Below are 25,192 nucleotides of genomic sequence, written 5' to 3'. Positions count from 1 at the left end.
TCTCAAACTTCTGGCCTCAAGTGATCTGCCCACCTTAGGCTTTCCAAAGTGCTGGGATTATAGGCATGAGCCACCAGCCCCGGGAAATTTTAAATGTAAACTACAGGTGAAGGACCAAAATTCTAGAAATCATGTATAATTAATTTATGCAAAAAGATCATAAAACAAGCTGAAATTACAAAATGAAAACATCTAGACTACTTAGTGCTGCTCTGAATTACCACTCATTAAAAGACTGCTGATTGCTTTAAAAGATAGGAGCATTATATAAGGAAGAAGAAATTCACTCTGAGAACAAAGTAAAGACAATCTGAAGATGTTGTTGTGGGCTTTGTCAGAATTTGCTTTTATCTATCCTTTTAGGTATAACAGACCTCAGAGGAAGTCCACCCTGGAACAACCTTCTTAAACAACACACACCCAGGAGGCAGGATCTTGGCTACTCTTATAAGTCTGTAACAATGGACAAGCCACTTCTTGCCTCTAAACGGAATGAGTTGGATTAGACAACTTCTATGATCCCTTCCAGTTCTAAAGTCACAGAGTATGAAGAGTTTTTCTTGTAGTATCTAGGAAAAAAATTTTATAGAACAACTTACCAGTAGTTGGAAGTTCTATTTTATTGCAATGGTCCTGATTGCAGCAATATGTTGTAGTCACAGACCCAGTTTTTGAAGAGGGTGCACAAACAAATGGCCTATCTCGAGGAATTAAGTCAATTTCAGCTATACACATGCTGTTGTGTATAACTTTGTCTGTGGTCTCTGTGACAGAGACAAAGCAGAGCCCATCTGTCACACAAGTAAAATTGTCTTTTGTACAGAGGTGGCAGAAACACTGCAATGCTGGAAAAAGAGAAAGATTCTATTAGAAAAAAATCTCAAGGTTAACAGTTTGAAATTATCCAATATTCACTCTAATAATACATTCTTGATCCTATTATATCACACAACTTCTATGCACTGTTCAAAAAAAAACTCTTCGTTGCTCTTAGAAGTTTCAAATTATATTAAGAACCACACACATGTGGAAGCCCAAGGAAATGTAGTAACACTTGGATCCAGGTTTTTTCCTGAAGTTTTTTGCTTCCAAGTATAGAAAAATTTTGTTATGTTCAATTTCATCAAAGCAAGGCAAGCATTTGCCTTCCCATTAGAAACAAAGTACATTTAAATTTGTAATGGTTATACTTTTTTTTGTTTTGTTTTTAACCAGCCCCAAACTAAACATTCACATACTCCTCCTTTGAGAAGCAATGCATGAAAACACTACCACCCATTAACTGTAGGCTAATGCCATTTCAGTGGCTTTCTGGGTAATGGAGTAACGGAAACAGATTTGTACGGAGCCAGACACTCCCTATTCCCCTTGGTGCAAACCCTAAAAAAGACATGTGTATTCTGGCCAGGACTGGGGCATTCTCTTAATGAAGCCAAGCAGACTACACCCATAACAATACATACATGCTCCAACCACACAGGCAACCTAACTACAGAAATGACTGGCGGCAAAACACTAGCTTCATGCCCACTTGTATCTACTTGATCTTTATGGCTCAACCCCAGGAGTGACCTCTTGAGGGAAGTCTTCTAATTATCACCAACACCTTCTCATACACACAGATACACCTTCAACCACGCTCTCTGATGAAGTTAAGTGCTCTCCAAAACACACACTGCTTACCAGAATTGCTATTTTTCTTTCTCCTATGAAACTGTAAACTCCTTGAGGCCAGATACCTGTATTAGTCATTCCTGTCAATCTGCCATCTAACACCATGCCTCATGCACAGCAGCATTCAAAAAATACTTGTTGAATCACAATGATAGAATTGGCGCATAATTTCACCATGGTCACATGAAACTGCAAAGCAGACATGTTCTTAAATCTAAACATTCCAATTACTTGTTGGCAAGGGAAAAAAAGTCTGAGTACATGGAATGGCCATCTATGACGAGAGCAGGGAGGTACACTGTATCTAGAAAAGGAGTGGCTAGGCAGATAGGGGCAGGATAGACAGAGCTAACTCCCTGAACAGCTAACTTGCTGTACAAGAAAGGGTTAACTCAGCAGGACTGAGTTGCTCAAACCCTGCATATTCCCAAGACTTGTCTTCAAAACTGGCCTTGGCTGGCTCTTGGTAGATGAGTTCTGAACCTCTGGAATATTCTCCCTGATAAGAATATTTCTGTATGCCTGAGGCCTTGGGTCGCATGGTACCAATGCCGTCAGACAGCTTATTCTAACAATGTGATTTACAGTGAACACCTATTACTTCTAGGGGCAGGGTAGGAGAAGTCTGAGGGGCTGAAGCCTGTCATGCAGGTGCTGCAAGCCTAAGTGACTGACCAACAGTAAAAACCCTGGACACCAAGGCTCAAGTGAACTTCCCTGGTTGACAACTTCGTGCATGTTGTCATGTATTGTTGTTGAATTAAGGCCATCTATGTTATGCCACTGGAATGGGACACCTGGAAACTTGTGCCTGAATTCTCCTAGACTTCACCCCAGGTGCCTTTTCCTTTTGCTGATGTTAATCTGTATGATTTTGCTGTAATAAACTATAACCATGACTCTAACAGCTTTTCTGAGTCTGTGAGACATTCTAGCAAATCCAGTCTGAGCGTGGCCCTGCAGACTTCCAACTCACTTGCTAAACTCAAATTCAGGAATGTCAGGTTTTCCTCAAGTGGCTGTTTCTTGGTTGCCGGCTTAATTCACATACTTGTCTATTATCTTTACAGACCAGTAAAGTTTTACCTTAATCATTTAAAATGCTTTCTTTATTCATAGACAGGTCAGCTATTTGCTTCCTAAATATGAAAGAAACTCAAGAAAATTACAAGAAAGAGACACAATCGTAATATATATATTTTTTTTCTTTGAGACGGAGTCTCGCTCTTTCACCCAGGCTGGAGTGCAATGGCACAATCTCGGCTCACTGCAAGCTCCTCCTCCCGGGTTCATGCGATTCTCCTGCCTCAGCCTCCCTAGTAGCTGGGACGACGGGTGCCCATCACCATGCCTGGCTAATTTTTCAGTAGAGACGGGTTTTCACCGTGTTAGCCAGGATGGTCTCCATCTCTTGACCTCATGATCCTCCCGCCTCAGCCTCCCAAAGTGCTGGGATTACATGCATGAGCCACCGCACCCAGCCTTGTAATATATTTAAAGACTGCTAAAAGAGATAGTAACTATTCATGACAATGTGTGATGGTGATGGCTGTCTGGGTATAATTTCCTAAGGAGGAATTCTGAACCAGGAATTCATGGACTAGCTTCAGAGGTACATGAATCCCATAAAACTATAAGCCAAATGTTATATGTATTTACATTTTCAAGGAAAAGCTTTCAAAATCACTCACAAAGGAGTCTGTGACCCACAGAGCATTAAAACTACCACCATAGGAGATTGTCATAATTCTCTCCTAAATCCTCTTTACTCATGATAAGTCATTCAACCCATGTTTTCTAAGCATTACTTTCATCAGTTACTCTACCAAAAGCTTAGTACACAAAGATTAATAACTAATGCTCGCAGCCCTTGAAGAGCTCCAATGACAAGTGAAGGAGAACACTGTAATACAATGTGGTAACCACTATATAAAAAAAATATTGCCCTGAACATTCTCCCAGTTCTCAGATCACTGTGGCTCACCTATGTTGATGAGATAAGGGCTAAACACCTAGTCTAACAAGACTTTTAGTTTGGGGTTCCAACTTACTTCTCACGTGATAAATGCTATCTAGGGCCACACACCTCTCACCATTACAATAATCATGTCTTTCATGACCTTGGTCTTTACATATAACATCTCTCTGTCTAGTTTAAACCTATCTTCTTATCTGACTCATCCTTTAAGACCCTATTTCAATAGGACCTTTTCCATGATGTGCTCTAAATCTCGCCCTTACCTTCACAATAATTGGTAGCTCCTTTCGATATGTTCCATAGTGCTCTTTGCATACCTTTAGAACAGAGCAAATCAATCTATTTATAGCTTGCTGTTAAAGTGTCTTTCATTGCCTTAGGAAGGGCCAAGCTTGTTTTGTTTTTCACATCTCTGAATCCTGGTTCCTTAGGTAGTGATCAGAAAAATACTTGCTAAAATAATGTTTCCCAAATATACTGGGAGAGAAAAGGATGTGTAAGTTGGGTACAAGTTTTGAAAAAATATTTTCGTTTCAAAAGATAATCTAAAAACAAGAATAAACATTCAAGATCATGAGTAGCCACTGTCTCAACACTGGCACTAGGCTTTTACTGCTGCTGCTTCAGTTGTGTGAAGATCCCCTTCAGGCCAAATGTCCTTGCGGCACACTACACACAGCATAAGTTTCATAGTCATTGTAAAAGAAAGAGTAAAAAATAAAGGGAATTTGAATCGAGCACATGGCAATATAGGCATGGCATGCATATTCAAAAGCCAATAGCCTAACAGCCAATACCATATATGCACTTTATTATATGCAAGTGTTATATGGGTCCTATATGTGTAGTACAATTTGCAAACATTTGTTAACAGTAAACATAATTGTAGATATGTCATGTTTTTCCATTCTCATTTCCAGCAATAACTGGTTTAGAAAATCATGTAATGAAGATTTCAATAATGTCAAAATATTAACCTTATCTTCCAATGAACAAAATGGATGACATCTCAGTAAAACTTACAAGCCTGTATTTGAGGAATGCTCGCTGGCAGGTGTTTTGGTTAGGTATGATGTCTCCTCCCGAACTTAACAACAAGGCCTTGAAGTCATTAATACCCTCCTGCGTAACATTACTGATGAGAAGAGGCACTACTCACAGCTTTTATTATCACTGAAGTTAAAATACAGAAACAGATTTAAAATGGAATTAGACCTAAAGCTATTTTTTTCTACTGCGAAACCTAAACATCATCTGTCACATGGAATAAATGTATTCATTTGAATTTTGTTTTTGTTTTGTTTTGTTTTTTGTAGTTGTCTTTGTATTTAATTTGCAGATTTGGTTTATAGTGGTATATGAGCCAAGAACATAAGGGTTTTATATCTAGTTTCATGTCTACAGAATTTAAGTAACATTATGAAAAATACACTCTGTACTTCTCCTTTCAAAGAGGTCATTACATTACGGTAAATTTGAAAAAGTCAGTGCTAAACGGTTTCTCTTAACTAGTCTTTCAATAAGAAGAGGTCACTAGACAAATAAAAACATCACGATAACACAAAGCTTAACTAGGTAAATATTTCTCTCTCCAGGGAATTAAAAAATTCCACTTCATCACTTGGAAACAGTCTTGATTGACCACAAGACTGCTGTTATGTGATACGGCAAAATCATTTAGGGAAAAACTAAAACAGGAACTTAATTTTTTCCATGAACATATGAGTTTTAATTGCCATTTTTTAAAAAAAATTCAAATTTATTTTATTGATAGATTTGGCCCCTGGCTCCCCACCCGCCCCCCTTTTATTCAACTAGGTTTTTAATTTTTAAATGCATATACAGGGCAAAATTTCAATCTAAAAAATGTATACGATGACATCTCCTTCCACCAGTCCAAAGCCCAAGTTCTCCTCACTCCGCAACACATCACCTTGACTCTTTCATTTGATTCTGCAATTATTCACTAAGCATCTCTATATGCCAGGAACAGTGTGGGCTATGAGGTGTAGAGATGAATAAGACAAGGTATTAGAACTTGGGTAGTTCACTAGGGTGGAAGAGAAAGGCATTAAACAGATCATTAAAATCCTGAGTCCTGAGGAGAATGAGCAAAGTGTTTCTACTCAGGTGTCGTAGAAGAGATTATCAAGAAAAGCTGCACCAGCATTCAAGTCAGAACTTGGAGAATACATACAATTTGTTAGATAGATGAGGGTGAGAAAGCTTTCCTCACTGGGTTTTCTTTCTCAGTGGCAGGATTTCATCCTTGGTGGCTGGCATACCAAGTAAGATAATCAAATTTAAATTGTTCAAGATGCTAACCACCATGTTTTATTTCATCAGGAAAATGAACATAATACCTTTCTGACCTATTTCATCACCTGATTGAGCTAATCAAATGAGATAACTGTACATTATTAACACATTTGGAAACTAACATAAACGATTACATAAACACACAATTATTCCATATGATAAATGGCATTGTTCCCATGTGGTTTTTATTCACAGCCACCAAAGGTAAACTTCTTCCCAAAAGGAGTGACAAAATTCCACTGTAGAATCCCAGACTAACAGAACCACATGAAACTTTGAATATCATCTAGGCAATTCAGTTTTGTCATTTTATTAATGAAGAAACCAAAACTTAAGAAAACCAAAACGATTTTAAAAATTTTAAAAAGAAAACCAAAAAACCAAAATGATTTATACAAATATTCTACCCAGATTACAGGTAGATGTGAATCCTCACTATATTCTCACCAGCCCACAAGTAAAATCTATGCAACTATTTGCTGTACCACTATCCCCATGCTAAGTAACCCTAAACTTTAAAGACTCCCAGGTGGACCTGATATGGTTTAGACTCCTCCCACAGTTTTGAGTCTTCTGCTTGATAGCAAAAATAAGAACCAAATCCCCTGTTTAGGACCTTTCTACTACACTGTCCAACTTTGCCCCCAATCTCTAACAAAGGGCACAGCTTTCTTAATTTTGAGATGCACATTTCTCTAAGCTTTACATTTCTAAAATCCGAATACAATTTACAACCAAAGTAAAAAGAAAACTCCGGCCTCCAGACTGAAAGGTTAAGACATGATGAGTTGTTGTAACCTATGCATGTGCAAACTTGGCTATACACAGAAAATATTACAAATTGAGTATCCCTCATGCAAAATGCTCAGGACCAGAAGTGTTTCGGATTTAGGATTTTTTTCAGATTTTGGAATATTTGCATATACATAATGAGACATCTTGGGAATGGGACCCAAGTCTAAATATAAAATTCATTCATGTTTCATATATGCTTTATATAGCCCAAAGGTAATTTAAAATAATGTTTGAAATAATTTTGAGCATGAAACAAAGTTCATGTTAAGTACTTATGTGTAGAATTTTCCACTTGTGGCATCATGTTGGTGTGCTCAAAAGGTTTTGAATTTCAGATTGGGGTGTTTGACCTGTATTCATTTCACCATCACTGTAATTACTTGTCTTGATAGCTCCCTCGCAACTATAACTTAAGTTGAACAAGGATTTCACTATGATTCAGCACTAAAAGGAAAAGCTACTGTGTACACAGAAAATTATAGCAGAACCATGCCAGGAAATACAATTGCGAGCAATGAAATTTCCAAATATTGCAGAATAAATCAGAATTTTCAAAGTTTGCAGATGTTAGCATGGTGACATTTAGACGTCAAAGGAAGTGACATGAGGAAAAAGAGACGACAGAACCCTTGGGGTTATTATTCACGGTATTATAGTATCAGGGTAACAACTCTCGGGGTAACATATCTCAAGTTGAGATCTTGGCTCTTAGGCCCAATATAAAGGATTTCCTTGGTTGCCTCATTTCAGTACGTCTCGAGGTCACACATGGAAGCACTATTACTTCTATCTAGTGCCAGGGCTACCCAGGGTTAATTCACAAGCCCTATGTCTTGCTAGAAAAGCTGAGAGGTAAACAGCTGTGTATAGTATTAATATATGGAACAGACATTTCTATCATCCTTGTTAAAGAAATAAAAATTAGCAACAGAAACCTTGTCTTCCCAGGCTTAGTGTGTCATCATCTATATAACCTACTTATAGTCTTTTTAGGCATATGTTTGAATACTCTTTCCTTTTTCAACTCTTGTTACTGGCCCTCTCCAGCCTTCCATCACCATCTTCCTCCAATTCAGAGTTCAACTGAAATCTCTCTTTGAAATTCACTAGCAATGCCCTTCTGGTCAAATTCAATATTCTTTTCAAAACGTTTCAGGATATAAGACAGAGTGCCACCCTTTCTTTATTAGTTTTTATATGACATTACAGTTCCCAAACTTTGCATTTGGCCCTTTGGTACATATCTCAGGTCTACATCTCCAAGCCTCTTGGCCTTTTACCTGTGCTCCAAACTTGTATTTTAACTACACCCAGGAAACACTCTGCTTGGCTTACTTATCTATGCAAAGTCAAGCAGAGAGTTTAAAATCCAGTTTTTTCATCACTCTGACTTTGCTGGTGATGACCCTCATGTTCCTCACTCTACCCACTACAGCACAACTATACTTTTCTTCACAGTGAGAGTATTTCCAAATATTACAAACATGTACCAACAGGCAAGTAAAAGACCTAACATGCACAATGTGCTTTATTCAGTTTGTTTCACTACAGCTGAAAGCAGATCACATCACTGCTGGCAAAGATGAAAGCAAAAGTTAGAAGTTATTTTTACAAACCCTTTCAGGGACTAATGTCAGCCTCTTTTATCATCCAACCTATTCTACCCCAGTTCCTCTGAGTAATCTGCCTTATCCCTTTTCTCCATTCTCAACACCACACCCGCTTCTCAAGGAGATGTGCCCTCTCTTCTCCCTCATCCACCTCTGGAGTAAAGCACACTATACAGATTTTCCTCTTCTTTTTATTAAATATGTTGCTTTATCTCTGTATACATGGCTAAAACCCTGACCTCCAACTCCCTCCAGCCTACTATCCTAGGTTTTGTTCCTCAAAATACTCAGTTCTCAATTCAACCCTCCTGGGGCTACCCTGCAGCAGTAATATCAAAGTAAGCTTGTCAAAATAGAGAACACCATATAATGTACACAAAATTTTCCTCTAGTCCAGATAATATTTCACCCATGAATTTAGGGCATCAGAATAAACATCTGATTTTTTCCAGATAAATTCCAATTACTTCTGCCACTTTTAAAGAATTTAAGATGTATTGTTTATCATTTAACCCACATCACATCTTAAAAGAATAGGGCACTCCCAAATTCACAAGCTCTTGCTTTTCCACATTATCTTCATTTTCCAGTCTCCTAGTCTCAATGGAATTAGCCAATATAATGTTAACTGATATCAGAGAAAACACACTAAAAACAGGCTGCCCAAATGGCAAGATGGGATTTAACAGGGCAACTAATACAAAGGCTTTCACTTATATTCAAAATAAATCACACAAGTACAGCATAAAGATCTGGTTTGCAGATTTGAGGAGTTTAACAACACATGTGAAAAGAGTCACAGCCTTTATCTTTTAGTCCATTTACTGTACTACTAAGAGTTGTCTGAGGAAACAATAGGTGAAAGCAAAAATCCAAACTTGTAGATGTTCATTACAGTATTTTATGATTGAAAACAACCTATGTGAATGACAATACAATGACAGAATGAATCCTGATCCAATCATAAATGAAAAACTGTATAGCCATTAAAACTGGTATTTCAGAAGCATGTTTAAGGACAAGGAAATCGTCCTACTATTAAAGGGAAGGAAGTAAAGCTGTATAGTGTGATTACAATTATAGTCCTGTCAAGTAACCTTGTTTTTGTTCCACTTCAATGAGATGAGGGGATATTTTAATATACAGAGCAGATGTGTGCACTGCCTTACCCCAGGCCCTGAAAAGAAATGGAGAAACTTCTATGTCTAATGGTGAGTGCTAAAACAATAACCGAATTTCTTATTTCCTCTCAATCTAAGTATGCTTTTCACAGTTTCTTATTAGATTTTAATTTGACTAGTGGGTAGGTATTATAAGGATATGGTAGTTAAGTTGATGGAACTCAGAGACAGAAAGACAAGTTAAAATCCTATCTTTGCCAGTCAGGCACTGAGTAATCCTGAGGAAGTCACTTAACTTATTTGAACTTAAATTTCTTCAACTTACTTCCTAAATTCGTAACATGCTAACAGTACCAATCTCAGAAGGTTTGAGGGTTAATGAAACAGCATACACAGAATACTTAGCACAGTGCCCAGCACATAATAAAATGCTCAAAAATTACTTTATGCACTTTTTCAGCAAATATTTCTTTAGAGCTCCTACTATATGCCAGTCTCTGGTCTAGATGCTAGACAGAGAATCAGAGCTAACACTGAGACAGCTCTGGGAGGCAACACTGACACAGAACACAATGCAAACCATATGCACATAAAACAGTGAATGTTCACAGTACCTCTATCGTCTCTTTCTCCTTCATAAATATTCATACAGTTTTTCAACAATATGACTGAACAGACCTGGCTCAAGAGCTTCACTGTAGTAGCATTAGGCACACACAGAAAGTATATTTTCAGTTCCAACCCAAATTAACAGTGTAGGGACACATCTAATGTATGTATGTAACATCCCCAACTAATAAACAAGTTAATATCTACTTAGCCATAAAATGTTCATGCTGGAAGGAATGTGAACAGAAATACCAGATCCCAGCTCCTTTAGAGATGAAGAAACAGAAATGTCCTAATAGTTACATCAACATAATCTAGATTTACTCCAAAAGTACACAAAGAAAAAAAGGATTACTTGATAATCTACGGTGATTTCCACCCCTACTCCCCACAACCCCTCACGTAGGACGAAATGAAAAATTCAAGCTTTCCCTTTGGAAAGCACGAGTGGCTGTAGGAGACACTGGCTTGGCTGCACAGATAATAAGGCGTAATAATGAACGTAAATGAAAGTGGCAGATCATCCTGGGCTAGGGGAATGACATACAAAACAGAACTGTGGCAGAGAAGGAACTGTGGTAAGATAACTGTGGTAACCACTCCCAGCTGCCACTGACTCGGGGCAGAGGAGAGCAATACCTGGACCTGCAAACAGCGAAAGATCTGTTGGAGCCACAGTTGAAGAAATGAACTGATGGTCCTGTGCAGTTAGTAATTTTAGAAGCAGAAAGCAGGACCTGAACACCTTTTTCTCAGAACACGACAGTGAATGTAACCTGTGTAGCAAGAAAGAAAAAAATCTTTACGAGGACAGAGATAATCAGGATGAGATTCCTGCCCTCAAGTTCACAATGCAGAGAACACGCCACTGATAAACAGTGATGCAAAGTGCACAGATCAGAGGACAGAAAATGGAGATTTCTCTGAAAGACGACACCTAAACTAAGACTTAAGGAAAGCTAGTGAAGAAAGGAAAGTCATTTTAGGTAGAGGATATACAAAAACACTGTACAAAAGATGCCAAAATCGGCCAGGTGCGGCGGTTCATGCCGGCAATCCGAGCACTTTGGGAGACGGAGGCGGGCGGATCACGAGATCAGGAGATCCAGACCATCCTGGCTAACACGGCGAAAACCCATCTCTAGTAAAAATACAAAAAATTAGCCGGGCATGGTGGTGGCGCCTGTAGTCCCAGCTACTAGGGAGGCTGAGGCGGGAGAATGGCGTGAACCCGGGAGGCAGAGCTTGCAGTGAGCTGAGATCATGCCACTGCACTCCAGCCTGTGTGACAGTGAGACTCGGTCTCAAAAAAAAAAAAAAAAAAAAGCCAAAATAAAAACTTGAGCCAGGCGTGATGGCATGTTCCTGTAGTCCCAGCTACTTGGGAGGCTGGGGCAGGAGGATCACTTGAGTCCCAGCAGTGTGAGGCTGCAGTGAGTCATGATCACGCTACAGCACTCCAGCGTGGACAACAGAGTGAGATCCCGTCTCAAAAAAAAAAAAAGAAAACAATAAGGGAGTTTAGCAGTTTAGGTGACGTAAACAAAAACCAAAAAAAAACTGATAAAATTCAACAGTTGTTCATGATTTTTAAAAATCTTAGCAAACTGATAAAATTCAACAGCTCTTCATGATTTTTACAAATCTCAGTAAACTGCAGTATTTAAAAAAAAAAATCTGAAATAATCAGATTAAAGAAAAGGCATAAAAGCAGGCATTACATTTAATGTTGCATGACTGTTCGTTTTCCCCTGAAATCACAAATAAGAAAGGGATATCTATCACTACTTCTCAACATTATATTACAGGTCTGAGTGTAATAAGAAATAAACAAAAGGAAGATAGACTAGAAAGAAACAGAACTATCATTACTTGCTGAGGACAACTATGTACATGGAAAATCCAAAAGTGACCTACAGATCAACTATTAGAATCAATTAGTAAATCTAGCAAGGTCACTAATACAAGGTTACTCACTATACCAAAAAAATTAAATTTAATTTAAAAATCATTCTTAAACCAGCAACAAATAGAAAACATTTTTTAAAAATCTAAAAACTAGGAATAAACCTAACAAAAGACAGGTAAGACCTCTGCAGAGAAAGCTTAAAAAATATTACTCATTGATAGAAATTACAAAGGAGATAAAATAAAATTTTAAAATGTATTTATAAATGGAGAAAAATGACAAGCTCCTAACTGGAAGATTCAATACTGTAAAGAGGTCAATATTCCATAAAGATCTGTAGATTCAATAAAATCAAATCAGAATCCCCACAGGGTTTTTATTCAGTGGGAACTGACAAGTTGATTCTGAAATTTATATGGAAAAACAACATCCCAAGAATGACCAAAGTAATCTCTGGAAGACTTACACTACTAGATATCAAGACTCATAACATCATAATAATTAAGACAGTATGGTAATGGCACAAGGACAAATAGGCAAACAGAACAGATATTCCAGAGAAACAGACCCTCACATGTACAACCTCTTGATTTATGAGGAAGGTGATACTATTGTACACTGGGGAAAAGGTATTACCAATAAATGGTTCTGAGTCAACTAGGTATCCATATTTTAAAAATAAAAATCTCATACCATAATAAATAACCAACTCCAGATGGACTACACATCTCAATGCGAAAGGTAAAACAGACCCTTTAAATGAAAACACAGGAAAACATTTTTAAAACATTTGGGTCAGAAAGAGTAAGCAAACAGGATTCAAAAAGCACTTAACCTTAAAGAAAAAAATTGAAGGCTGGGCACAGTGGCTCACATCAATAGTCCCAGCACTTTGGGAGGCTGAGGCAGGCGGATCACCTAAGGTCAAGAACTCAAGACCAGCCTGGCCAACACGGTGAAACCCCGTCTCTACTAAAAATACAAAAAAAATTAGCCAGGCGTGGTGACGGATGCCTGTAATCCCAGCTACACATGAGGCTGAGATAGGAGAATTGTTTGAACCCAAGAGACAGAGTTTGCAGTGAGCTGAGATTGCACCACCGCACTCCAGCTTGGGTGACATAGTAAGGCTCTGTCTCATCTGAAACGTTCATCTCCCTTGTCAAACAAAACGCCAAAGCAAGCAGTTAAATTGTGGTTGCAGTCTCCTAGAACACAGCTGAATTAAACCAAGCAAGGACAGAAGAGCCCGCCAAAATGAAAGAGCTTTTGTATTATTTATATAATATTTGTATTTTTATAATATTTCTAGTCATTAAATTTTGGACTCCCGTGGGGCATAAAGATATAAGCATCTGGTGTTGACTGAACTTCTTTCAGGGGAACATTTGCCCTTTGAGACTAAACTATATGTATATGAAAACTTAGGCTTGAGATGTACTGCAATCAAGCTAATAAAGTTTTCAGACCTCAAAATCTACATGCCGAGGCTCGGCATTAGGATATGGGTTTCCAACTGCTGGTAGCATTGATACAATAGCATCTTCGCTAATGAAGAAAGTGGTGGGTTGGTTATTAAAAGATAAGGATCTGCCAGGCTCAGAGGCATAAGGGTCTTGATGTCATTTCTTCCTTGGAGAACTGAAGATACAACACAGAAAACTATCTTGCAGAATTATGAAATCTATATACAAGACAAAAATTACTAGGCTCTAGACAATAATTTAGAATGGTTCACAGGTGATTATACTCATGTCTTCCATGAGACTTTCCTTTTTCCCAGTTACAGAGACTAGCTAAATCAGATGGAAACACCCAATTGCTTAGGGCAACTACACTATTTCCTCAGGGACACACCATCTGTTTGCAATGCACAGCTAATTTTGAGCCTGGTGGTCCTTGCAGTTTTCCTTAAGACTTCTGCCTGATGCCTAAAATCCCTTAAAACTCGTCCCTCCTTTCCCTTCTCCCATGGTAAGGCAAGAGCAGGCCAGATCTGACAAAACTTAGATGATAGATGAGATCTAGATAAAATACTTATGTGGCCTTATTATTTTTTTTTTAAGAATAAAGAGGAAGAAACAATTATGATCATGGGGAGAAAGAGAATGTGAGAGCAGAAAGGCTCAAGTTTCTATATGCATCGAAATAAGAAGGAAGAAAACAAAAGGACAATGTACCATGGAAAGAAGGAAAGCAAAATAATGGAAAGGGAGAAAAAAAGAGCATCTCTTCCTAGGAAAGTAATATACGGTGCTGTGTTAATCTGCCAGTGCTCTGGTGGGACTGGCAATCAGAAACTGTCTTCCCTCACAGACAAATATGACCAGACTCTGGCCCCTGGTTTGTAATTTTTTTCCCAAATGTAAAATGAGACAAAATAACTAAAACTACTTTAACTTGTTTATTTTGATAAAATAATTACATATTATTATTGTTGAAGGAAATCTACAATACACAGTCTTGGGTGTTTTTATTTAAATCTATTGCACATTGAATAACAAAATTAAAACGTCAGTTTTTCAATTGGAGAAAGTACTCAAATCAACAACCATGTGCTGAACAAAGAGACCCAATTAGAGCACATTATAGTTTGATTTGGAAATGAATACATCAAGCAAAAAACTAAAAAACCCATACATATATCGTGTGCATGCATACAAATGAAAGGGCAGTTACTGCTTTTCTATCTCTGTATTTCTCTTCAAGTTTAACTCTATCCTCCATGTTCAGTGCTCCCAAATATCTGTATTAGTCCTAGTTTCTCGCAGAAAAAACCATTTGTTTTTGCTTTTTCCCAGGGGACCTATTTGTAATTCAATGCATATTTAAGAATCGTATAATGTAGAAATGTAACAGGATGCCTGAACAAGGTGTCCTAGAACTATAAATATACATTATTATGTAATCAGTGAGGTTTACACCTAGGAAATCTAGACGGAATGGTTTTCCTGAAGCAAATGAACAAAAATAAGGAGGTTCAGTCTCAGTGGTGAGAACAAGGAAACACTGGAACAGACCTGAAGTAGCTCTGCAACTGCAGAAAAAAAGAAAAGTGAATCCTTACAAATTATGGAGAGTGATAAACCCAAACTGTTCACTTTATTTCTCAATGGCCCATGTACAAAGACTTCTATAAAAGCTTCTGCTCAAAAACAGAGACAAGCTCGTTTTTCCCAATGAAATCACAATGCTTCCAACCAAAGAATGCCCTCATGCTAATGTACGTGCCTATCTTTTCTATGAATACTGGGATTACTGTGAGACCAGTACAGTAGGGCCACACTCCCAGATAAGTGTGGTCTCTCCTAAAGTAATAATTCCCAACGTCCATTACTCAGAAATGAAGCAGTTCTTCAAACAAGAAACCCAAGCAAAGACACTCTGGATCTTGCTGACTTGCACGTGTTTGAAGGTAAATGTCTGGCTCTGCCTTTGGTGGCAGTACTCAGATGAAGTGTATCAAATGGAGACACACCAAAAGATAAGGGCATGAGAAAAATGTCTTTGTAAGCCAGACTGAATAGTTTCATGTTGCTCTCTATTCATTATCCTCCAGCTTTTAGCAAAGCTTGATTTAAATGTCCTAGCCTTACATCAGCTGTTCCATTGGCATTAGGGAAAGACTAATGTGTTCATACTTGGATCAGGGACTTAAACTGGAGAAGAAGGATGGAGGCAGCAGCACTAAATTGAATCCTGAATACGTGTTAAAGGGGAAGCCTCAGAACAAGAATCAGATTATTGCCAGATCCAGCAATAACCTCTTACCACTTGGAGATTCTCCCTGTATTATAATCTTGGCGTTTGGGGTTCCACTTTATTAAGGAAGGTGGCAGCTTCCTCATGAATTCTCGATAGGCAATGAGATCTACGCAAATTATCAGAATTATCAGTCTTCCTTACTTGCTTTGGTTACCAGAAAACTCAGAGCTAAGAAAGTACTGTGTTCAACTTCTAAAGCTTTCCTCAGCTAAACTTACAGATAATTGTTATCTTTTTTTTTTTTTTTTTTGAGACGGAGTCTCGCTCTGTCGCCCGGACTGGAGTGCAGTGGCCGGATCTCAGCTCACTGCAAGCTCCGCCTCCCGGGTTCACGCCATTCTCCTGCCTCAGCCTCCCGGGTAGCTGGGACTACAGGCGCCACCACCTCGCCCGGCTAGTTTTTTGTAGTTTTTAGTAGAGACGGGGTTTTACCATGTTAGCCAGGATGGTCTCGACCTCCTGACCTCGTGATCCGCCCGTCTCGGCCTCCCAAAATTCTGGGATTACAGGCTTGAGCCACCCCGCCCGGCCTATTGTTATCTTTCTCTTTGCCTTTTTAACTTACTGATTCTTATCTTTTGTGGTCAGATTTGGTCTTACTGAATTTGGTATTATTTCAAACTTCCAAAATCCTTTTTTGGAAAATGACCAGAATACAAGCCAATCAATGGATAAACTAACTTTTCTCATATAATACAGGAGTTACAAGATACTGCTCATCTTGAAGCCATGAATCCTAGGGATATTTAGACTATATTTGGCTAAAATCGGTAAGCAAGGAAGCTTGGACTATGCCCAAAAATACAGAATTCTAGAGGAGAAACAGAGCTTAGAGATAAACAAGTCCAACTTCCCACCTAAGAAATTCCTTCTACAATTTCTCAGACAGGTTATCTAGCCTCTGCCTGAATAGTTCCAGTGTGACAGGGAACATACTACCCTACAATGTTCCATTTTGACAGCTATAGTAGATAGTCATTCCTTACACTGAGTTGAATTCTGCCTTTCAGTCTACCAATTAATTCTAGTTCTTCATTACACAGACATGTATTTCTTCTTTCAGAAGACATTCTTTCACTTATTTAAATATATAATAATTCCCCTTTATTGAATACCTACTGGTGTCAGGCTTCGTACTAAGTGTAAATACTACTGTACACTATCTTCACAACGATCAGGTAAATTAGGAAGTATCCTCTTTTGAAAAGTGAGTCACAGATACACCGATTAGACTCTAATTACAGCCAGGTATGTTGGGGCTTATATACTACTCCTATAAACAAAAATTTCATTAAATTTCTGACAACGAAGTCACATGAATTGAATCTGCCCTCAAAACTGAAAGAAGAACTTAAGTTAGATCAATCCAAACAGAAAAGGAGAGATGGTCTAGGGATACAACTGCACCAGTGTTTGGTTCATTGGGAAAAACAACAGGAAAAGCATTTAAAAGGATAGCCATCAGGGAGCTCCAGGAGATAGTAAAGCTGACACCTGTAACATCAGCAACCATGACCGGAGGCCTAGGCCGCAAGCAGGAAACTTCCTCTTTTATCTCAGCCAAGAACCACACCCGCAAGAGATCAAACGCATTACTACAGAGAAAGCTGCACTGTCCGAAGGTTAATTTCAATACAACCAGATGATCACAAGTAATTCTGATTATATACATCTTTACTAAGAGAGGTGGGAGAAAAACAGAAAGCGTGAACCTGCAAAACAGGAGAGAATTATATCCCAGCAAACAGACCAGGACTCCAGATACAAGCTAGGACTAAATAAAAACTCCATTTAAGGTAGCGTTTTAGGACACTAGAATCCTCCCACCCCCAAAAGAGAAAAAGAGAGAGAGAGAATATGAGGTGAATGCTAGATGCTAGTAGCCATTTCTTTGCTTAAGGTTCTCTCCCATTTCCAATTCCATTTTTTACCTTTGCTGACTACTGAGCAATTTTATTTGGCTACCTTCACCTCAAACTCAACAGGCTTAAACCAGAATTCATCTCTCCTTAATCCTCATGCCAAATTACTCATTAAGTTAAAGGCATTATCCAGCCTTAAAAAGCTTGGAGTCATCTTTTTTTCTTTCATGGAGTCATTTCTGTACTCCACCTGTTTACAGCTAAAACCTGCTGCCACTCAATAAATATTTACTGAGTGCCTAGGATGCACCAGGCACTTTCTATACACTTGAGATACATTAGTGAACAAAACGAAGACATTCGCTTTCACAAAGTTTAGAATGATAGGAAAGAGACAATAAACAGCAAGTAAGTATATATGATAAGTAAATACAGTATGTTAGAAGGTATTGTTACAGAGAAGGAAAGCACTGTAGGATGATGACATCATTTTAAAAGGTGGCAGGATAAGCCTCACTAAGAAAAAGGTGCCATCTGAGCAAAGACTTGCAGGAGGTGAGGGAGGAAGCCATGCAGGTATGTGAGGGAAGAGCACACAAGCAAGGGAACAGTCACACACAGGCCCTACTACTAATTCCTCTGATTTATTTGTTTCAAATGTCATACAGTCACCATTTCACCCCGTTCCCAGTGCCATCAAACCAACTCCAAAATCTCCCTGGGTAGCCACCCTGACCCATTCCCTCTGTGGCACAATTAAACATTCTTTTCCCACATTAAAACACTCACCTGATTTTCAAGGCCCGTAATTCTCTGCACCCAACCTTTACACCATGAACTTCCATTTCTCCCCTTAGAATTCTTGAAACTTAGAATGCTCTTTCTCCACACACGCCATCTTTCCCAGCTAAGAGGTGCCTCCTTTCCACCACAATCAAGTCCTACCTCCTCTGTAAAGCAGTCCCTGTGGTTGCTAGTACTGAGTCTGTAGTCATATTTCCTCAGCATCAATTTTTTAAAAAGCAAGACTGCCTCTCACTTTTCCTATATTTCTCATCATGTTGATCACTACTAAATATTTGCTAAGAATAGATGAGCTATTTCCTCTGTAAATTCAAGCTTTGTCAATTTAAACACTTTTATTAGCTTTCATAAACTGCTGAAATAGAATGATTAAAGAATGGTTTGTTGTTGGTTTTTTTAAGATGGAGTTTCACTCTGTCACCCAGGCTGGAGTGCAGTGGCGCGATCTCAGCTCACTGCAAAACTCCGCCTCCCGGGTTCAAATGATTCTCCTGCCTCAGCCTCCCATGTAGCTGGGATTACAGGTGCATGCCACTACGTCCAGCCAATTTTTTGTATTTTTAGTAGAGACAGTTTTTTTATATTTTGAGATGGAGTCTTGCTCTGTCACCCAGGCTGGAGTGCAGTGGCGCGATCTTGGCTCACTGCAAGCTCCGCCTCCGGGTTCATGCCATTCTCCTGCCTCAGCCTCCCGAGTAGCTGGGACTACAGGCGCCCACCACCATGCCCGGCTAATTTTTTGTATTTTTTAGTAGAGACAGGGTTTCACCATGTTAACCAGGATGGTCTCGATCTCCTGACCTCGTGATCCGCCCACCTCGGCCTCCCAAAGTGCTGGGATTACAGGCGTGAGAGATGGGGTTTCATCATGTTGGCCAGGCTGGTCTTGAACTCCTGACCTTGTGATTCACCCGCATCAGCCTCCCGAAGTGCTAGGATTACAGGTGTGAGCCACCATGCCCCACCCAAGAATGGTTTTTTATACTTCAAAAAAAAAAGCATGGGTGCGAGATTTGCCAAAATGTTAATAATGGCTGGTGATGGCTTTTTCGTTTTCTCTAATACAAATTTTAAATCCTGTGCTTATGTTATTTTTAGAGGAAAAGAATTTGCTATGAATATATGTATAAATCAATACAAATAGTAAGTAATCAACTATCACTGGACTTGTCAGGGGGACTAAAATTATCTAAAAATATAATGTTAAAGAAAGACTGTTAGTATCTGAATAGCCTGCAGTTGCAAAGAAATAGTAAAACTGTAATCAAGACAATCTGAAGCAAATTCTCATGGTTTGCAAAAAAGAAAAAGGAAACTTTCCTGCTGAAGTGGCTCTAACAATGTATTTACTCTATATGAAAGCAGCATGGAGGTACATGACCCCTAAGTAGAGGAGCATTTGCATAGGAAAAGAGCACACACCCTGGAGTGCTCACATGCAGGCTCCACCTTCCATTAACAGCATAACTTCAGTTTCCTGGTCCATAAAATGGAAACAAAAAGGGTCTTCTTTCATAGACATGAACTAGGTTCCAACCTGAGCAAAATTATGTCAATTCTGCCTACCCAGGCAGATGGGGTTTATGGTAATACAAAATCATTTGAGTCTCAGTGGTTGAACTATTGTTAGTCTACATCTGTGCCACTCAAAGCAGTGTCTTCCTTTTATATGTGTATTTATGATTAGAGGATGAAAAACAAAATACAACACCTCTGGATAATGTTTAAGAGAGCTGAAAAGAATCTTGGGGTAGAGCCAATGTTATCAATACCTACAGTTATCTTCTGAGCACTGGTCACCTGTATCTGGGAACAAATGGACTTAAGAGTTTGGAAATTAACCAGCAAATAAATAAGTTTTGATACTCTATACAACTACCATTCAAATTTGGTTATGAGAATTAAATGATGGCATATTAGCCATGGTCAAAGAAAAAAAAAGAGAGAAGAGAGAATTAAACGAGACGAGATGGGTAGAATACATAGCACATTCTTGTAACCCTTCAAGAAATTTCAAAGCAACCTGTGTGTATACTCTGCAAATCAATTTTTTTTTTTAAAGTTAGATTAGAAATCATTCTTTGAGGGAGCAGCTTTACAAAAGACTTGATCTGATCTATAAAATTGGGCCATAAAACCAACTGGACTCTGTCCACTAGTATTTAAGAAAGTGATGTCTGAGATGAATAATTACAAGTCTACCAACCAATTTTTTTCATGAAGAAGGGTAGCCACAAGAAACTTACCTGGAAAGCAAACAAAACACATAAAATTGGATCTAATTCAGAGCAGCAAACAATTATGGAGACTGCCTGGATTTGACATTGAGAAAATTCAGTTAAGAATGGCACTAAATGTTATCTTAAGTATTGCAGTTAGGCTGGGCCAAAACAAACCATACATTTTGAGAAGACTCCAAAAATTTCCTCAAGCTAGTTCTATGGGACAAAGCATAAAAAAATCCCTGAGAAACATGCCAGCAGCATCTGCCCTCAATTCCAGAAGCAGGAAGCAAAGATGTGACCCAATCACATGATATCAAACCACAGTCCATCTGTTCAGAGAACTCTGTGTTACGTAAGCCATGATCAAGGAAGAACTGCAAAATGCAAGAGGTTTGTCGACATTTGCAAGGGGCTCTGTGGTTTGAAGAGACACGTTCTCACATTAGAAGGGCCATCCATAGGACAACAGCATTTTCAAAATTCCACTTATTACACATGAACATATTTGGTGCAATAAAATGACACTACAAGAATGGTGATGAATCCCTGTAACTGTTCAACTAAGGCCGAGAACCTTTCAACAGAGGTCTTCCTCACATGAGCGGCCTTCCTCACAGGAACAAGATTTATCTTCCTCTTGATTATTTTTATGTCAATTCCTCTCTTAATTTCAACAACAAAGCGGATCATCTAATATTCTAAACCAAGGCCTTTTAATTACACCCCAATTCAATTAACCGTACTTACTCAAGACCATCTTCCAAACTACTATAGGCCTACTTTTCTCAATCAGTAAGTATTATACCAGGTCCTTTTATAGCAATTAAAAAAAAAAAAATACTGACCTTTCCCTTGAGGACTTTAAGGCTTTAATCATTCCCCCTCTCCTCTACCTTTAGAATTCACTTTTCATAAATTCTGTGAAGTTCAAGGCCTACTTCACTTAACTAAGTCACTCATCCCTTCATGGATGCCAACACCTACCCCAACCCTGTCCCACCCCCACCTCCAAGTCCTTCACATTTTAAAACACCATACAGGGCACGAGATGTGGAATCAGAAAATCAAAGTTCCTTCTCTGTTCTGCCCCTGTGTCACCCTAACAAATTCACCTGAGTCGTTTTTTAATCTGTAAATTGAAGTGATAATATACTTAGGACTTCCAACATTTGACTGCCTAGCCCTACTGGCCATCCCATAATGTTATTCTCCCTCACTCATTCCACTTTGATTACTTTTGTTTTGTTTCCAGCTATGGATTGGGGAAAAAATGATAGAAGTTAATACATCCAAATTCCGCAGTACAGAATAAGGAACCCAACTCGGAAGAGTAACTTGCCAGTCAGTAAAAGCCTTGTTTCCTCCCTTGGAGTAGACCCCAGGACAGTTGGAGACACAACTTTAAGAGAACTTTCACACTCATCAAATCCCCCTCTGAATTCTACCCACCCTTCAAAGTCAGTTTAAGTTCTAAAGTGTCCAGGAAGCTTCCCCCATTCATTCCAGCCTACACTAATTATTTCCCTTTTTGAATACTAATGCCTCCCTACAAGAATTATATTAAAAATATTTAACAACTGGCACTACAAGGGTACCAACCAATAAGAAAGGATGTTTAACCAAAACACACATGACCCAGTGGGAACTACTTGAACATCAGTCCTGCTCATTAGTAACAACACAGAATAGCCACCTCAAACTCAAATACCACTTTCTCATGTGATCCTCACAATCTCATGAATTAGGCAAAAGTAGGTATTGGCCCTATTTTCTGCATAACTGCTGGTGAAGGTGGGACTAATAACCAATTGCTTTCAACACACCATACAACTTTTCCTGATTATTTATACGGAATTATAAGTTAATACTGCATAAACCGGACTTACATAAAACAGTATAAATACTAAAGGAATGCTCAAATAGAAATCAACAAGCATTTATGTGGAATAGAATATAAAACACAGTGCTAAGTTCTGAGGCCATAAAAGAAAGAAATGGCATGAATCTTGTCCTCTGGGTACCTATAACACATTCAAGTATTGTTAAGTAGCAGCACAGGCAGTAGAAACGGACAAAACAAACTGTTAAGTGTTGCAGAGTTCTGGAAGACAAAGAATTCAAGAACTAAACCAGCACAGGAAGACAGGGCTGAGAACTACTCACACTCCCACAACAGTGGCAAAACTAAACGTGTAGTGAAAAGGCTGAACAGTCAGGAGTCAGTGAGAAAGAGAAATTGCTTGAAGGTCTGCAGTCATGAGAAATGAGATCCCTGGTAGGACACTCAGAGATGGCCCCAATCAGCTGCTCAAGTGTGGTACTAACTGCTGAATACAAATGGGAAATCTTATAAACCTTCATGGGGATGGCTGAGGAAGATTAGTTTGGCATTAGCCCATAGAAAAGCCTAGATGACAGAAACATGGGAAAGCAACTAGATTTGGAGGATAACAGGCAGGATTAAGCTGAAGGTTGCATACCAAGAAAGGAGGAGACATTCAAGAGGCATTCATAGAAAGAAGAGTTGGATTGGGGGCATGTTTTCAAAGAAAAAAAGTTATGAAATGGCAGAAAGGAAGCAAACAGCATTCTCAGATGGGATATAAATACAGACATAGTGGTATTAAACTGTGTACTAGGGACAAGGAATCAATTTCCCTAGAGAAATCAATGTTGGAGAGAGAAGTTGGGCAGACGACAATAAAACATACTCAGAACATTAAAAAAGTGCAAGTCTTTAAAAGAGAAGCCAAATTACAGAGGGGAAAAAAAGCATTTGACCTTTTTCAGAATGTCTTTTAAGGGTGGACTGAGGCATCATCATAACCAACAAGGAAGGCAGACAAGCTGAGGCAGCCTGGGCGTAGAGTAATAAGCACCTGGACAGCTTTGTATTGTGTGCATGCCAAGGAGACTGTAAACTTCTCCAGGACATGGACTGAGCAATGTTCTGTATATTCAACTAAGTCCACTACTGTTACTTGAATACATGAACGCTTCTTATGCTACTTTTGGTGGAAAAGAATGCACTGTGCTATTCAAGTTAATAGCGGTGTGGAAATGTTACCTGTGTTTCATGCCTAACTATACTGATTCTCCCAAATCTCCACACAGTTATCTTGCCTTCCTCCCTAGGCCAATATCAAAAATCCATTGCTTCCTCTAATGCAGGAGGCCCACGTGAAGGGACTCAGGAATGTGCTAAGACTCGGAATGAAGCCTATCTGATATTCAAATCATGAGGACAGAATCCAAAGTGAATAATAAAGAACAATTGCTCATCAGACGACTGAAGAAGAAAAATGGGTTACGCCAGATAGTATGATGTATATATATTAATATATAAGATATACAGGTTTTGTAAACTGAGATCTGAGTGAAAATCCTAACTTTAGCACTTAGTTATTGGGTACTTAACGTGTCTGCACCCCACTTTTCACATCTGTAAAGTGGGGCAAATGCCACTACTCCTGAAAGTTTAGTTGTGGTGATTAAATAATGTACTTATACAATAGTGTACTATATGCATTTACATCGCAGTAATGCCTAATACATAGACGGTAGCTATTAGGACTAATTATAATCGTCATCGTCAGTCTTGATTTTTTAAAAAAAATTTCAACATCTTGTGTCCAGTTTCAGAAACAGAAATGTACTTTCACTGCATTTTAGTTGCTAACACTGAGGCTCTGTATTTTAGCTTCTAGTGTCTCAGTTCAGCTGCTAACAAAGTTTTTCACTCATCCCTTCGAGGATGCCAACCACCTAATCCAACCTGATTGAACATTTTGAAAAATTCAGCGAACATTCTTCCTTGAAAACCAGCTACACAGATGTCTGATTCAAACGATTAACTGTCACTTAAGAAAAGGAATATCGCGAGTGATGGTCCTTCGAGGAAATAAAAAGCGTTTAATCAATTCACAGTCATTCCCAAAATTTCCAAACCCCGCAGAACGAGCAAACGTTCAAGTTTCCACTACGAAAACAATCCGTAGCCTTCTGGTTACTGGACTCACTTCAACACTCCCCAGACGCACGAAAGAAGAAACATTCCGCGCATCTCCGCGTTTCCTTCTTCTCACACAAAGCCCCCCTGGCTGGAGGAGCAGCCCCTTCCAGCAGGGTCGGGTCGGATAGAGCCGGGCGGGAGTTACGGCGGCCTGTAGACCCGGGGGTCTCACCACACGTCACCTCTGACTCCCACCGGCCGAAGCCCTAGCTGCTCGGAGCTCACACCCCGCCCAGCAGCCGCCTTCCACCCCAACCTCAAACCCCGCCCCGGGCCCGGCAGCCTTGGGCACGGACCCTCTTGGGGCGGGGGTCCCCGGAACAAGGTCACGCCGTTCCGAGGGGGCGGCGGCGGGCAGCCACCGCTATGCCAGTACCCGCCGGCCTCGCACTCTCTGCCCCTGGCCCTCGCCCACTCACACCCCAGAGGGCAGCCCCGGACCTCGGACGACTCCGCCCGACTCCACCTCCCCGGGGAGTCCCGAGCAGGGCGGCCTCGGGCAGCGGGAC

The 25,192-nt window shown here is 39.4% G+C and overlaps 1 protein-coding gene across 2 annotated transcripts in view; it reads right to left on the bottom strand.

Annotated features, from left to right (window-relative positions):
• TGFBR1 (transforming growth factor, beta receptor 1) overlaps nt 1–25,192 on the bottom strand; it is a 51,407-nt gene that overhangs the window by 24,706 nt on the left and 1,509 nt on the right. The window contains exons 1-2 of one of the 2 annotated variants that reach the window (XM_011939493.1): nt 1,684–1,764; nt 600–845 (exon numbers count right to left, since the gene is read on the bottom strand). In XM_011939493.1, the coding sequence (XP_011794883.1) occupies nt 600–735 (136 nt within the window). In that variant the 5' untranslated portion in view covers nt 736–845; nt 1,684–1,764. Of the gene's footprint in view, nt 1–599; nt 846–1,683; nt 1,765–25,192 lie in introns of those variants that run through there. The other variant, XM_011939494.1, reaches the window with a different exon arrangement.

This window comes from Colobus angolensis, unplaced genomic scaffold, assembly GCF_000951035.1.
Source record: "Colobus angolensis palliatus isolate OR3802 unplaced genomic scaffold, Cang.pa_1.0 Scaffold181, whole genome shotgun sequence".
Classification (NCBI taxonomy): Eukaryota; Metazoa; Chordata; class Mammalia; order Primates; family Cercopithecidae; genus Colobus; species Colobus angolensis.
Note: the sequence above shows the minus strand (reverse complement) of the source record. Positions and strands in the feature narration are given on the sequence as shown.